The sequence below is a fragment of the Gallus gallus genome, chromosome 5 (assembly GCF_016699485.2).
Source record: "Gallus gallus isolate bGalGal1 chromosome 5, bGalGal1.mat.broiler.GRCg7b, whole genome shotgun sequence".
NCBI lineage: Eukaryota > Metazoa > Chordata > Aves > Galliformes > Phasianidae > Gallus > Gallus gallus.
Window position 1 is genome coordinate 18421463 of NC_052536.1, and position 15779 is coordinate 18437241.

Sequence of the window (15779 nt, forward strand, 5' to 3'; positions counted from 1 at the left end):
GGAATAGTAATGCTTTGGGGATTTTTGAAATTGTTTCTTCTTCCTCAGTATTTCATTGTGTTTAATCACCAGGGATGCTCTTAAACTTCTGCAAGGGAAGCAGAAGGATAAACCCAGTGAATTGAAACCTGTGGTTTCTCCAGCTACTCCTCAGCCTACTGCAGTGCCTTCTGCTTTGCCAGCAGCAGCTGTGCCTTCTGCTTATCCAAGGCCAATAGTTCCACCAGTTTCTACACCAGGACAACCTGCTGCACCGGTAATGTTTCTTTTAAGTCCTCAACATTGTAAGAGGTAAATATTGCCACTGATGCTTAGGTAGTGATGCGAACTTTCCAGAACTGGAGAAAGAAATCTTTCTTTCTTTCTGTCTTCACTGATATTTCAGTCATTTTTTTTTTAAATGACTTGCTTCTATGAAAGTGAGAAAACGTTTGTATTGAAATATTACTGAATTTATTTGGGAGAGTAAGAAGGAAGATTTGCAGTGAAAACTATCTGAAATGACTGCTCTGGGAACTGAAAAAGCAGTATCTTGCTTAGGAAATACTCCATTATTTGAGTATTCCAAGCAATATGTAAGATCTGGCAGGTGAAGATGAGTGTTTGTATACCTTAGCTGAGAATTCAAACCTGAGTATTTGGACATATTCTGGCAGACGTCTTCAAAAAATGAGTAGGATTAATTCTGTACTGTTAATCCCTATTCAGTGGGATAGACTAGAGCACTCACTTAACTGTATTACTTTGAGTAGTTGGAATGTTTGTCTGATCTCTAGGTACTTAAAGTGTATCGAGGCTGGAGTTTTGTTGCAGCAGAAGGGAATGTGTATTTGCTTTCTTGATATTTAGCGTGTGGCATGTGATTTCTTTCAGGGCACATTCACAGAAATACCAGCTAGCAACATCCGAAGAGTAATTGCAAAGAGATTAACAGAGTCTAAAACTACTATACCTCATGCATATGCTGCTGCTGACTGTGACATTGATGCTATTTTGAAATTAAGAAGTGAATTGGCCAAAGGTTAGTGATTAAAATGATCTACTATAGCACATGGTATTAATGTGTACTTTGTCTTGTTCACGTCATCTTGCGTCCAGTAAGTGTAGATTTTTCTATGGACAAAACATGATATATTCAAATAATCTTTCTTGGTGTCCTGTATATCAGACTGAAGCTGTAATCTTATGGTGTCTTGACGAGTATCCAATTCCAATAAGATACAGGAAAATAGAGCTGTTACTTTGCTGAGTAACGCGATACTTTGTAGACAGCTGCAGAGGACTATGTATTGTCCACTACATTTGTGTTTTGTTCCATCGAGATACATCAATATTTAGCTTCTTTACAGTTGGAACTCTATCCAGGCAAGATAACAGGGGGAGCTTCAAATTAAAATATATTCATGAACTATCCTTCCAGGTATGTTGTTATAAAGCTTTTGGTTTTGCTGGCTTGTTCACTGAATTTACTGAAAAAAATTGTAGTTGAAAGTGGCATTATCCACCGTAAGGGAAGTTCTTAGCCTGTACCAGCCAACATATGGGAAATTCCCCTTGAAGGCAGAGCAGTGGTTTTAATGTGAGTAAGACTTGGTAAATATCTTTCATTGAAACTTGCATATGTGCTTAAAACTATGTTAAGCTGGTAGATGTACAGAAATCTTTTACACAGAAAATTGATAATTTTGAACGGCACATTGGATTAAAACCTTAATATACATAAAGTAGAAATCCCAGTTTTCATAATGTCTGCATTTTTATTTATATTAAAGTATTTTTACTTAAAATAATGTTTTCCCTTTTTGTCTCAACTTGTATTCACTGAAATGACTTCAAAAAATATTGTTAAAGTTTAAGATAATATATATATTTTTTTTCTTGGACTTGATAAAAACAAACAACAAAAAGTCCTGAATGTAAATCTTTTTCTTCTTTAGGTTTAAAAACTACTTAATCTAAAATAAAAGTAAAGACTGTAATGGAATAATCAAGATCAGAGAGAAGATTGTTGAGCAGTTTTGCTGCCAGACTATGTAGTTGTTTTTTTTTTTTTTTTTTAAGCAAGGTCATATCTCTGACACCGATCAGGTAAACTGTAAGGGAAAAAAAATAATGAATAAATTCACTGTGCTTTTTCAGTCACATCTTCTCATATCTCCTAACCTACTTGCAGAGATTTAGTTTATAAATCTTAGATACATTTTTCTTCACAGAAGAGCTGAGTTGAGTAGTTGAAAATGTGTGTTGCATATTTATGCCTCTGTAGTACTTTCATTCCCTCTTACAAAATGAGTTATTTTAAGCTGTCCCAATCCTCTCATCTGTTTTGCCTTCAGAGCTGTGAAAAGTCATATGAGCTCAATTACGGTGATGCTGCAAATGTAGGAAGCAGTTACAGAGCTGAAGGAATACAGAGCTGGGGCAGGTGGTGGTGCCTGCTTGTCTTGCATTTCGTTTTTGTCCATGAAACTCCAACTAATTCTAATCCATTGAGGAATGAAGTTTAGCTGTAGCTCTCCAGGAGAAGTAGCTTTCTCGGTAGATTTATGTACGTTGCTCCAAAAATAATGCTTCATATTTATTTTAATGGGAACTACAACATAAACTATTAGCTCTGCCCATCTATTGCATGACAACAAAATGTAGCTGAATGTTGTCAAGAAGATTCAACCTTTACTACCATACTATCAACATCTGCCTCTGATGTGGTGTACCAACGTAATAACATAGGAAGCATTACTTTCAGAGCAGCTGTCATATTTTTAAAGTAGAACCTGATAAATAAGTCACAATGGCCATGAAGTATGATTGACTTCACTGCTTGTAAATGATTCTGTTGGCTCTATGTTTCGATGTGGAATATTCTTCACATGTGATATGTTTTATATACTGGAAATTGGTTGATATCAGTCAATATCTGCTTTGTCAGTTGCAGCCAAACTGATTAGCCATAGCTTTTTAAATTATTTTTTGTTTTTAGAGAAGCAAATCCCTTTTCAAATCAGATCAGGAAAATGTTGATTAATTTATCTTTTGATAGCTTCAGTTTATAATGCTGGTGAAAGAATAGCTTCATTTTTACAAAACTTGAATTTTCAATACCTAAAATGTTTGGAAACTATTCCAGGCACTCAGATTATACTTCTGCAGCTTTGTTCATTCCATTTTATGAAATTTAATTTTCTGCACTGCAGCAGTTCAGGCTACATGAGCAACTACTTAATTCTGTTTGACAAAGTAGATGTGTCCGCATATGCTTCATAGTGTAATGTAAAACCTGTTACTTTGGTTAAAAAAAAAAAACAAAGGTGTCCGAAGGCCCTTTATTTAGTAACTGTATGATGAGTCAAAACATTATTTTTTTTTAGTAAGTTATTTAATGCACACTATGCAATGAGTTCTTTGCACCTAAGAATAAGGGGCATGAAAAAGCATGCATTGCTCTGAGATGCCAAGCACTGGTGACTACTACCTTTCTGTACAGTTGCGATGAAGTCACTCAAGACAACTGTCAAGTTAATGAAAAATTTGTAGTTTCAAATCCTTAGGACCAATGACACATTGTAACTTAATAATCTCAAAGTAATTTTTCTATTTTTGCAGCTTTGGGTGATGATCCACAAACAGATATTCCTTAGGCAAGTCATGTGGAAGTCATTCAGTGATTAAGCCAAAAAATTCTTGGTGTTGCCATTTACTCATCTTCGTTTATTCTTGTGTGTTTTTTTTCTTTCTCCGTTCCTTTGATTTTTTTTTAAATTTTTTTATTTTTTTAAGCGTTACAAGAGAAGATAGTGGTAGTTTTTTTTTTTTTTTTTGAAAAAAATCATAATTGCCCTAGACAGTATGCCTGGATCTTTGGGATCTTACCTGTCCCATCTGTAAATTTTCTGAATGACAATACTAGAAAAATTCAAAGGAGTAGTTTTCTTGTCTTCAAGGCAAGGCTCACTAGTATTCATGGTGAATCAAGCCACATGTAGCTGTGAATGGTGGGGTTTTTTTGTTTGTATTTGATTTTTGTTTTAGTCTCCTGTGGAATAATTCCATAGCATCTATGGAATCATTCATATGGAACCATCCATAGCATATGTATTTAATATTGTGTAAATATCATATATGTTCATAATAATTCTACAGCAAGTATGAAATATTCTACATTGTATCTGTGGGCTTCTGTTGCCAGTCAATGACTGTAGTCAGTACTTCAGTCCTAAAACCTTCACAAAAAATAATGCAGCACATATATAGCAATCGTTTCTATCCCTTCTTCCAAATTTTAGGGGAGGAAAGCAAATGTAGTAAACTGTGTGGTGTTTCTTATGCTCACATAAAATCCAGTCCTGTGGAGGTTATTTTACATGCTTCTAGCTAATGTTACCTTTCTTATGTGTAGTATTGTTCTTTACTTAATTAACTTGCTTACTTGCATATTATTTTGCACCTTGCTTTAAAATATGTTGTTAACTCAATCTAAGGATTCACAGATGCTTTCACCTTCATAATTCTTACATTATAAGGCCCCAAGGGTAACTACAGAATGACATACCTTTAAATCATGGCTGAATAAAAGCTGATCTTTGCAATTATTCCAGTTTATGCATGAAAGTACGTGAAGATTTGTAGTCTGCAGTGTTTTTTTTTCTTTGTGTGTAGTTAGATCCTACAGTACTTTTCTACGTGGAAAGTAAATAGGAAAGACGTAAGCCACGTATGGACTACTACTTATAGGAGTGAGTAGTAATACTCAAGTTTGCAGCTGCTCTGACTTTATATTAAAATCTAGGAGGAACGTCTCTGCTGAGGAGACTTTTCATTCCTGATATTCCTTTCCTTCCAAGAGAAGGAAAGGGGTTCTCACACTTATGGTAATAAAGATGAGTTACTTTCTGGCACTGTTTCTAAGAAGCAAATCTATTGATTTACTGGAATCTTGTCACACAAGTCTGATAAACACATCTTAAAGGCAGTGGTGTTTTTCTTTTTCTTTTTGCAGATGACATTAAAGTATCTGTAAATGATTTTATTATCAAGGCAGCAGCTGTCACTCTGAAGGTAAGTGAACAATTGACTTTAATACATCTTATAGCAAGCTGCAAGAGAGACAAGTATTTTATGAGACTATATGGAGATAGAAATGCAATCATAGCAAAGCTTCTAATACTTTATCATTTAGTGTTAGTTCCTATGAGCTACCTAGGTAGAATTCTCCACACTATCTATACTGTGGACTGTGAAAGTGAGATTTTTTTTTTTAGCAAAGATCCTCATAGTACAGTTATGAACAGAAACTGCAGGTGATATAGCAGTAGGTGCTTTGTCAGCAAGCTGACAAACTTTCAACCGAAAACCTATCTTTTAGGTATTTAAAACTTCAAGGAGGAAATTATGTTTAAGTTAGGGAGCTATTCCCATAGACGTATGTTGATTCTGTTTCAGTTCTCATAACACTGTAAAAGGCCGTTTCTGCTCAGTGATGGAACAGATAGTAAATCAAAATAAGAATTTTCAAGTAATTTTGCATTGCTATTTGCTTTACATTGTCATGCTATATTAAATGCTGGTAATTGGTGTGAATATGTATCCTAGTCCCTGAGGACAAAGGAAACAGAAACTTTTCCTCTTGTAGTATTACACACTTTGTTGGCTTTCTTTTGGGGATAATATGTCAAATATTCAGTTTTCCACATGGAGATTCCTTTTTGATTATTTACTTTTCTTTCTCTTTTTTTTCTTCAGAAAAGCCTTACCTAGAAATGTCTGAAATAGTAAATCTAAGATAGTAATGTAGCTTTGAGTAATTACGATTAAAAGAAATTCAAAATTCAACCCAACTTGATAGTAGACTTACCTTACCTGTACATGAAATGCATACATTTGCTATTAAAAATCTACATGTGGAAAGACATCTGCTTTGATTCATGTAAAATGATAGTCATGTTGCTTATAAATGCATTGATTAGATAATCTGACTTCCTTTGTAATGCATCTGGATGTTTTCTTGCTTGAAGTTGAAATAACGAGATAGGACTTACTTTTTCCCAGAAAGCTGTCTTGATTTTTAAAAATATAAATTCTAATATTTACACTACAACCTTCGTCAACCAGTTTTAAGGTTGTTTTATTTACTCGATAATTCACTTGATCTTAGTAATCTTCTAATTCCAGCATTTACTTAGCTTGTGACAGAAGAAGTTTTCATCCTCTTATAAAATTTCATCTATAATAAAATATGCAGCTTAGCCTGAAAATAGGTTGCTTGTAACTGCTTAATGTTATGTGTATTGTTCCTTTAGTCATTTAGTTTTATACTTACTGGTAAAGAAGTGACATCCATAATACGGCAGTGATGAGAGTTACCTGTTTTGTTCTGTTAGAGAAGAAAATCTCGAATGCATGCACAGAGTAGATGTAGTTTAGATTTTATTTCATTTTATTGGGCTTTGCACTGGATTTTTTTCTTCCTTTTTTTCTGTTGAAGAAATTGCAACAGGACAGTGTTATTGTCTCAGTGAATGCAGCTTAGCTCAGTGTTCCTCCCTTACTTTTTCTCCTGCAATATGATGTCAGTTTTCAGTTTCGTATTTTCCTTAAGGTCACTTAATACAAATCTTTGTGAAAGTAGTATCTGCACAGCATCTCTGACCAGTTACTTGAGACTTCACCTATGTTTCTTGTTCTGTTGTTTGTTTGCTCTTTTTTTTTTCAGTGAGTTGACTCATCTTTATATTGTAAAATCAAAAACCTCATTAAACTTCTCAGTAAGTGTTATCTGAATCTTCATTGTGAGTCTACACAAAAAGACTTCCAATGCACGTTAGGAGAACTTCATCCCAGTAACACTGAGCATACCTGCAGCGTTTAAGAGTCAGACTTGAGATAAGGCTGGAAAATAATACATGTGTACAGAACAATCTCTGTTTTTTGCACTTTTCAAGTCAATATCCTGTGATTTATTTAGGGGGAGAGATAACATGCTTTGTAGTATTTGCGTGCTGTGTGTCTGTAAGGTGGATTCTGAAGAAATCTAGAGGTTTTTGTTAATTTGTTAGTTTTCCGGTGGTACCAAAAACCCCGAATCCCCTGAAATTGTAATTTTCAATTGCTGGAGTATACATTCATACTTCTTGACTAAGTAAGTTTAAATCAAACTAATAATACACATTGTATTACCTTCTTTTCTGGCTTGTGGCAGTCCTGATCACAGATGTGACTTGTTCTTTTGCCTTCATTTACAGACCGTAATCTGATGCACTAATTAATTTGGTGAATGCGTGTATCTGTCTAGCTATGTGTCTTACAGAATTTTCCTTTTTTCTTGATAATTGATTACACCACTGCTCTTTTACCAGCTGTCTTTTTTTTCTTTGTTTTTTTCTAGCAAATGCCAGATGTGAATGCAACGTGGGATGGAGAAGGCTGCAGGCAGCTGCAGTCCATTGACATTTCTATTGCTGTGGCAACAGACCGAGGTCTCATTACACCAATCATAAAAGATGTTCCTGCCAAAGGAATACAGGAAATTGCTGCCTCTGCAAAGGTAGGACTTGAGCGTATAGTAAGCTGAGGAATATAATAGCTGTGTAGTTTCTTGTAGTGGAAAATGAAACATGACCCAGATACACATCAATTTCAAGAGAAACAGTTTTGAAGTGGACGTAACGCTGTTTCTTGGATTTAATTATCATTAATTTTGCAACTGTTTATTTTTAATGAACCATAACTTAACCATCATGTTATTTAACTGCATTTGGGCTAGAACGTTTGAATAATAAACCTAGATAGACTTCTGCATTTTATTGCTGTTGATGTATTTCAGTAATCCTCACAGGGTTAATTTCTATATTTTTGATTTTTGAATTTGAGGTTTTTGCTCCTTATCCCAGAAATTTGTTTGTAGCTGCTTCTGTTACACTCTGTGCATCATTCACAACCTTTCAATACACAGCTGAGAATGTCACCCCAAAGATAACATTAAACTCCTTATAATAATGAGCAGTATTTTGCATAGGCCAGGTGCCCATTAGTGACTTGATCTCTAGGCAGTTGTTGCCTGTCATAGAAGAAATATTTTGTGGCAGGCTAAAATACAGTGAATGTTGAAATGCACCAATCTGAGCTTTTCTTTGTCATTTAATGAGTGCTCACCTAAGACCTATAGTATCTTGGGAATGCAGTGGAAGTAGCTGCTACGGCATGAAACTGTCTCGAAACTGGATGCAAGCTGTGCCTTATTTTTTTGTCTTTTACTGAAATCTGTAGCATCTAGAAGGCTAAACTGGCAGAAAGGGACTAACAAAGTTATAACATTGAAATAAACACGTACCTCTGACACAGATGGGAGAGATACAAACTGGGAAACTATCTGTTTCTCTACCAGTCTCACTGTGTTTTGATAGATACGTTCTTTCTGTAGGTTGCTTATATGCCTTCTGCTTCACGTTAATTCTGAAACTTCTTTCCAGGCCATATGCATCCTAATAGTATATTTTTCGTTTTTCATCACTGAGTGCAATTGCGGATATGCATTATGCTCAAATTGACCCTGTTGTGTGAACACTATTCCCACAGTTATTACTTTCTAGTTCAGTAATTGTTCAGAGATGAATAAAAGACTAAAATAATGATCAATGTGTCCTTTTGGGAGCTTACAAGAAGGAGACTGTTTACAGTCTGATAGTGATAGGATGTGGGGGAATGGCTTTAAACTTAAGAGGAGAGATTTAGGTTAGATGTTCAGAAGAGATTTTTTACTCAAAGGGTGGTGAGGTACTAGCACAGGCTTCTCAGAGAGAAGTATTCTAAAAACAAGGAAGATTTTAAATGAACAGAATAGCCCAGAATAGCCATGTCTAAACTTACCTTTATAGTCAGTTAATTCCGGTTTTGCTGTTAATTGGCAATCAAGTTGTACTGGAGAAAACTAGACTGTCTTTTATGACTGACAGAGGTTATAAAGAAGGCATACTGTGAAGGAGTACTTGTGAATATGTTGTTTGTAAGCTTATTTTTGTAGATTGCTCCAAAAGTAATGCTGCTTGTTTATTTCACAAAACTGGGAACGTATTGTGACGTATTGTGTATAACTGGGCAATTGCTGTGGAATGTGGTTAGGATGTGGAAGGCTGGAAAATATGTGAAAAATGTCTAGAAAGCAGACTTCCTAGGAAGCATTTCTCTGAAGTTGCATGGAAAATTGTGGAAATTAAGTTCATTAGCGGGGAATGAAAAAAGACTGCTAGAAAGCTCATGAAAAATACTTGAAATGCTTTTGGAAAACTCTTGGGTAGCAGAGAGGGATTTCTTTGAGATCCATTGCAGGGAAGGAGAGGAATGAGAGTTTGTAGAAATGCCCCTTTGGGATGATAGGAAACACCTGTGATTTCTTAATAGCACATCTGTGGAGAAAAGGGTTCCTAGAAGGCACTTCAAAAAATCTTTAGAACATGTGTTAATATTCATGGAGTCCACTTGGAAACTCTAATTAGTTTTATTATTTTGAACCAGAAAGAAGTTGCAAATGAATTTCTGAAGTGTTACTGGTATTTTTCCTATAATTATGTTTAGAGCAATACTGTGTATTTGTCTCATCAGTATATCACTAGATTATTTTTGTTACATTAAAAACACTACAGAAAAAAGACATTTGGTTTTGATTTGAAAGCGGGAGCAAGGTTTGTCAAGTGAGAGAACAGCTTATATTGAATTGCCAGTATAATTAGGAAAATAAAGATTTGTGTCCTGGTCTTGTCTTGGCTGAGCATTGCAATTACAAATAGTGTCGCTACAGTGCTCACCAAAATCAGGTGACTTTTTTGTGGTTGAACGTTACTGAAAATGTCTTACTGAAGTAGAAATTATGGGAGTTTGTTACGACACTTGAATTTCTTTTCTCTCTCTCCTTTTTTCTTGTTGCATTTTTCTTAGGCTCTAGCGAAGAAAGCAAGAGATGGAAAGCTGCTACCTGAAGAGTACCAGGGAGGATCTTTCAGGTAACACTCCGTGGTAGTGTTCAGTATGAGCAGTGTGGGTTTAGAATTGCTTTATTTTCAGAGATTCTACTAAGTGTCAATGCATTATCTTTTAAAATATTGATCTATTTAGGATGAAACTCTGTGGGATGATTATGATGGATGATTATGAGCCTAGTCCAAGTGCCATGTGTCGGGGAAAATTGTTGTCTTAGTACAGGTCTTCAGCAAGTTCATTAGAGTCTGCTTAGAAACTCAAGTTTTTTGTACCAAGGCAGTTCTGACTTTTGTTTTTGCACCTATTTTTTTCATAATTGCATAAGAGTGTTTGTTTGTTTTACTTGGATTCCATCCTGTAGTTAGGAAAACATATTTATGAGAGTTTTGAAACAAATATTGTAAATGGTTTGTTGAAGAGGTAGCACAGCATTCAGTGATGCCTTGTTTGTCTTGAATTCATTCTTTAGAAGAATGTCTCCTAAGGTGTGTAAAACAAACAAACAAAAAAACAGACGAAAATATTGCTATGGCAAAGTTGTGTAGCTTGTGTTATTTGCTTTTAACTGAAACATCAAAAGCTAAGCATGTCAAATTTAAATTGTATATACTCAGTAGACATTTTTCTGTAAGATGAACTCTGCAAAAAGAGATAGCAAACTTAGTTTTAGGAAATAAATAGCTTGTGTCAAACATGAGTGTAGATGTAGTGACACATTTACACAATAAATTCTTAACTGATCTTTCAAGCTTTCAATTTCCAAACATTAATATACTGTATTTTATAATAAACAGGATTGTAAAATAATGTTTTTGTTACAAATTTTAATAGTAGCAAAAGTAGCCCACTTTTGCCAATTTTCAGATGCTAAGTCTGAATGCTCCTCATTAATGTTCTTCTATAGCTGATTGGTAGTGATGAGAATCATACTAGAAATTACTCTGTTCTGCAGAAATATTGCTCTAACATATAGTCAAGTGCCTGAGGTGCAAGTGCCTGGAATAAATCTTTATCAAGCTGGAGGGGAGTGGTCATGAAAACCTGTGAGTCCTTCAGTAGAAAAAGTGTACAGAAATGCTGCATCAGTGATGGGAATAAAGTCTTCAACAAAAATTGCCTGTGGGAGAACAACTATGGGCATGCAAATTTTGTTTTCCACTTTTTTTTAGTAACTAACAAAAAGAAGGATATGGTGGGCCAGCTTTCTCTGGTAAACAGTCTGTCATAAGGTCCAGCACTTCTTTATGTACCACTTCCCAGCTGGTGACACAGACAAGGGAGAAAGGCATGATGAGCCTTTTTGTGTCTCTGTGATAGCTAGCTGTTCCAAAACATACAGTGGCTGCTGATAACCAAGTTGTAGCTTCAAGTTATGAGGTTTGCTCTAAAAGATTTTTGGCTTGGAATAGGGATAGGAAATTACAGGAGTTCTTTTATGTTGGTAACGTTGTGGTATCTTACAATATATATTCAGTTCCTCTTTGGAAAAGCTATATTTTTAGGAAAATATAAGGAACTATGGATGTTACTGTGTATTCCCAGGTAGCAAAAGCGTTGCAACTGCTATTGTGTCTGTTACAGTGTAATACAAAGATATATTTCTGTAAAGAAAGAGGAATTGAGGAATAGATGCTTTAGTTTAGATCCATTTCAGAGCTTCTTAATGAGTTAATGCATTTGACCATCAGAAAGAAATCAGCTGATAGTAATCACTGAATATAGGCTTTCTTCTTCTAGGAATTATGTTATTTCTGGCATTAATGGTAACTCTTTTTTGTTTTTGTTTAGTATCTCCAACCTAGGTATGTTTGGCATCAATGATTTCATTGCAGTCATAAACCCTCCACAGGCCTGCATCCTAGCTGTGGGTCGAGCAAGGCCAGAGCTCAAGATTGTGGAAGATGAAGAAGGGAATGAGAAACTTAAGCAGCATCAGCTCATGACAGTGACTCTCTCAAGTGATGGTCGTGTAGTAAATGATGAACTGGCCTCAAAGTTTCTGGAAACCTTCAAAGCCAACATTGAGAATCCAATACGTCTTGCCTTGTGTTGAATTCAGTGAAGATTGCTTCCTGATTTGACAGCACAGAACTCTGTTACAGAAAAACAACCCCAAGTAAGAATAGAGAGAGTAAATAGTGTGAGATAGACAGTTAAAATATTTAATTTATTGAATTAACATGGGAAATATAAATTTTCATGCTTTTAGTCATTTCCAGTGACCAGTTTTTATATTGTAAAGCTAAAGACCTTAAGGTAGGCATATTACATTTCTTTAAACATTAAGTTCTAATAGCACATAACGTGTGCTTAGAAATTAAATTTCCTGTATAAAGAAAAGCTTTAAAAAAATTATATAAAATTTAAAAGGGAATTGAGGTACTTCAAGGGCTAAATATCTAGCTTTTACAGTGAGGTAAGCAAGAACTGTAATTAAACAATATGCTGCTATGAGTCCTGATTAATACTGAGGTTGTGGAGTAGCTAACTTACATTGCTGCAGTGTTTTTCTTTTTTTCAGTTTGCAAAAGACTTCTGGCACATTTTGCTATCCAGACTAGATTGAAGTACGGTTTGTGAAATTTTAATGAAGATTTCCGTGACTTCTGACATAAGAGCAAAGAATTTATAAACCAATTAAAAGTTTTGTTTAGTTACATTTACATCAGAGGTTTAACTGTTATTTATCCTCTTTACTGTGACCTGCACTGGGCAAAGAGAGGTGAGTGTGGAGATGAATAGGGAAGAGAAATGACAGGAAGTTCTGAGAAAGACTAAATTAGATCTTAAATAAAAATGTGATTTCACAAAATATGAAGTAACCTGATAGAATCTACAGCTGCATTTATATAATTAGATCTCATTTATACACATTTAAACAGTAGCTGAATCTATCTTTTTTTCAGTATTTTAAGATTGCTGCTTTATTTCATACCATGCAGAGGGCGGAGACAGGAATAAAATGGTCTGAAAGGGGTATCTCACTGGTTTCAGATTTCACTGATTTTAGTTTGGTGCCACCAACATCTGAGGAAAACAGAATTTTGTGCAGCAGTTAATTAGTTTTCTTTGGCTTAATTTAAAAAAAAAAAAAAAGTGATCTTTGAATTTAGCAGCTGTCCCAACTCAGAAATCTTCTTCAGTACCACAAAATATGAAAAACAGTGTTTTCAGGTGTTCAGTGATAAACTGTTGTTAACTTAAAACCCAGCACTAATATGAAGGAAAAGGTGGCTTTGATCGGGGGTGCCATATAAAAGGTCAAGTTTTGCACATTGAAGATTTGCTGATTAATTCTGCTTTTCCAATGCATTAATGATGTAGGTATGAAATACTCCACTGTTAGTCATATATTGAATGGTAACTCGGCTGGAGGAATATGTTCAGCGGCACAAAGCTCAAGTGAAATGAGATTTCTTCCTATGGATAAATATGGAACCACTTGTTGTATGTGTTTGTAATGAAGTAACTGCATTTACAGAACCTGATGATATAAATTCAGTTGAATTCTGAGAGTCTGTATTATTCTGGTTGTTTTTAAGTTTTGGTTATTTTACAGATTTGTAGGACTTGTTTATTGAGCTGCTGCCATAATTAAAAAGATAACTGCAAGACAAAAGCTTTAGTTATTGCTGAGTTCAGTGTTTTCACTAAATGTTTGCTACTTTGTCTTGTTCTGATGCCATAAATTTCCTAAATTGTTGATGTATCAGTAGGGAGGAAAAAAATCTCTGATTAACAGATTTAGTCTACTGCATAAGAATGGACATATGCACTGGTATTTCCAGGAGTTTTTCACTGCTCGATTCTGTTCATGACTGTGTGCTAAGACTGATTTTTCTCTATAGTGTTCATGTGTGAACCCCAGCATTCAATAATCTACTCCCTGCCTGGCCATAGCTGAGGGCTGCATGACTGATGTGTATATAGAACTGTAATTTCATGTGTTTGTGTTCGTGTAGTGCAAGTCAGTCTATTACTTTTTGTTTGGAGCCACTGAAAGGCGCTGTTGTGTATATATATCGTTTATTGTGCTGTTCCACTCATGTGAGTGCTAATACTTTCCCTGTTTGACACAAATAGCTGAAGACAATGCAACTTCTTTTCCAGGTTAAGTAAACCTGAAACAACTTTTGAACGGGGCAAATCTGTCAGTAAGGCTAATGGAAGTTTTAAGTTTGTTTTCTTTACATATGCCTGTTAGCCAGCCTTGTCATTTGGCAGAAAAAGGATGTGTGTGATTTGTCAGTCATCAGCCTGTGAAGGACCTCTCTGGAATTTAGTCACGTTACAGTAACAGTCAGATCCCAAATAAATACATCCCCTTAAGTAATTGTACCATTCAACAACATCTACGGCTTTAGCAAAAGTGAGATGATACTAGCTGCTCATACAGATCAAAATAAACCATTTATGGAGAATTCAAGAATTTGATAACAAAGGCAATGGTAGAAACAGCCCAGAAAATGGACCATGTAAAATGCTTATGCTTACATTTGAAGCACGTTTGTCTTAGAGTAAAAACTTCACAGTTAAAAGTACAAACTTCCGTGTTTTATTCTTTAGAATGACATCTGCCAACGTCTCTTTTAGGTACCTGAGCAAGAAATACCATGAAAACCTCCATTTTCTTGAGTTAAAACACTCAAAATTAAAATTTGAGGTCTGTGTTATTGTTGGCTGGGAACTGTCTGCCTTCAGGATATGCTTGGTGAAAATTGCTTTCTTCATATAATTTTCTTTTGAAAGAGGAATAGTTAGGAAAACTAAAGGATAGCTATTTTGGACACTGTGATTGTTGGCAAGTCATGAACTGTATGCGTTACACTTCAATCTCTAATTTTACTCTCAGAATCTTTGGCTTTTTTTCTTTTCTGCCATGTATTCCTTTTGCAATAAAATTTCTGGAATTAATCTTTCTAATGTAATCCCTTAGAGATTCTCACTCCTGCAAAGTGAATGCACCGTACTACTTCTTCCTAATCTTTTGGTCCACGTGTTCATTTCCATCAATACAAAATACAATAGATGCTTTTATTTCATCTAGAGATTTTCCTATTGTATACAATAGAATTTTCAAGTTGAGCAGGAAACCATAAACGTGATGAAGTCTGTATAAATGCTTTTATGTATTGTTTTGTACAGCAAGCCACATTGTAATGCAATCAAAGTATATGTGATTGTTGAGTGATTTGGAGGGAACTAATGCAGAATCACTGGACCGAAGTCCAGTGCTTGGTATGATTTCCTGTGCCATAAGATGAAGAAAAAAGAACGTTGCCTTTAGGATTAATTGTCTCATGGTGGTTTGGAGCTGATTTCTTTTTTATTTACTTTGCTTGTCTCATATGACTTCATTTTATTTTCACTGAATCTTTTCCTGGATTGCATCAGATCATAACAAATGCTGTTTACTCTCTAATGTCCGTTCAGAATGTTGTGCATTATTGTAATTTCTTTGAAAGCAGTCTGAAAAAGGTACAGGAGGTAATGGTTGCACAATGACCAGTGCCAACAGGATTGATGAATTGGTGATTTTTCAGTCAGATACACATGTTGCAACTTCTTTTTGGTACCACTCAGATGATCTTGGCTGTTTCGGTTATGGGTAAATTGGGGTAAGAGTATTTGTATGCTTTACCAAAAATGGACAATACCACAAGTAGCCCTTGGGAATCTTCATTTCTTGCCATCTGTACCATAAACTCTTTTTTTTATGGAGAAGAATTTTGGGTGGACAACCCAGTATCTTTCACAACCACTCTGCTTCAAGGATGTCAAAATCTGTAGCGTGAAGCTGAAAACACTGT

The 15779-nt window shown here is 35.2% G+C and overlaps 1 protein-coding gene across 4 annotated transcripts in view; it reads left to right on the plus strand.

Moving 5' to 3' along the window:
- The window catches only part of PDHX (pyruvate dehydrogenase complex component X), a 97985-nt gene extending 83102 nt beyond the window's left edge, over positions 1 to 14883 (plus strand). For 3 of the 4 annotated variants that reach the window (XM_046941658.1, XM_046941657.1, NM_001031187.2), the window contains 6 exons: positions 73 to 256; positions 874 to 1021; positions 4997 to 5055; positions 7382 to 7540; positions 9928 to 9992; positions 11758 to 14883. In XM_046941658.1, coding sequence (XP_046797614.1) covers positions 73 to 256; positions 874 to 1021; positions 4997 to 5055; positions 7382 to 7540; positions 9928 to 9992; positions 11758 to 12022 — 880 coding nt within the window. In that variant the 3' untranslated portion in view covers positions 12023 to 14883. The remainder of the gene's footprint in view (positions 1 to 72; positions 257 to 873; positions 1022 to 4996; positions 5056 to 7381; positions 7541 to 9927; positions 9993 to 11757) is intronic. The other variant, XR_001466660.4, reaches the window with a different exon arrangement.
- Positions 14884 to 15779: the final 896 nt, after the last annotated feature.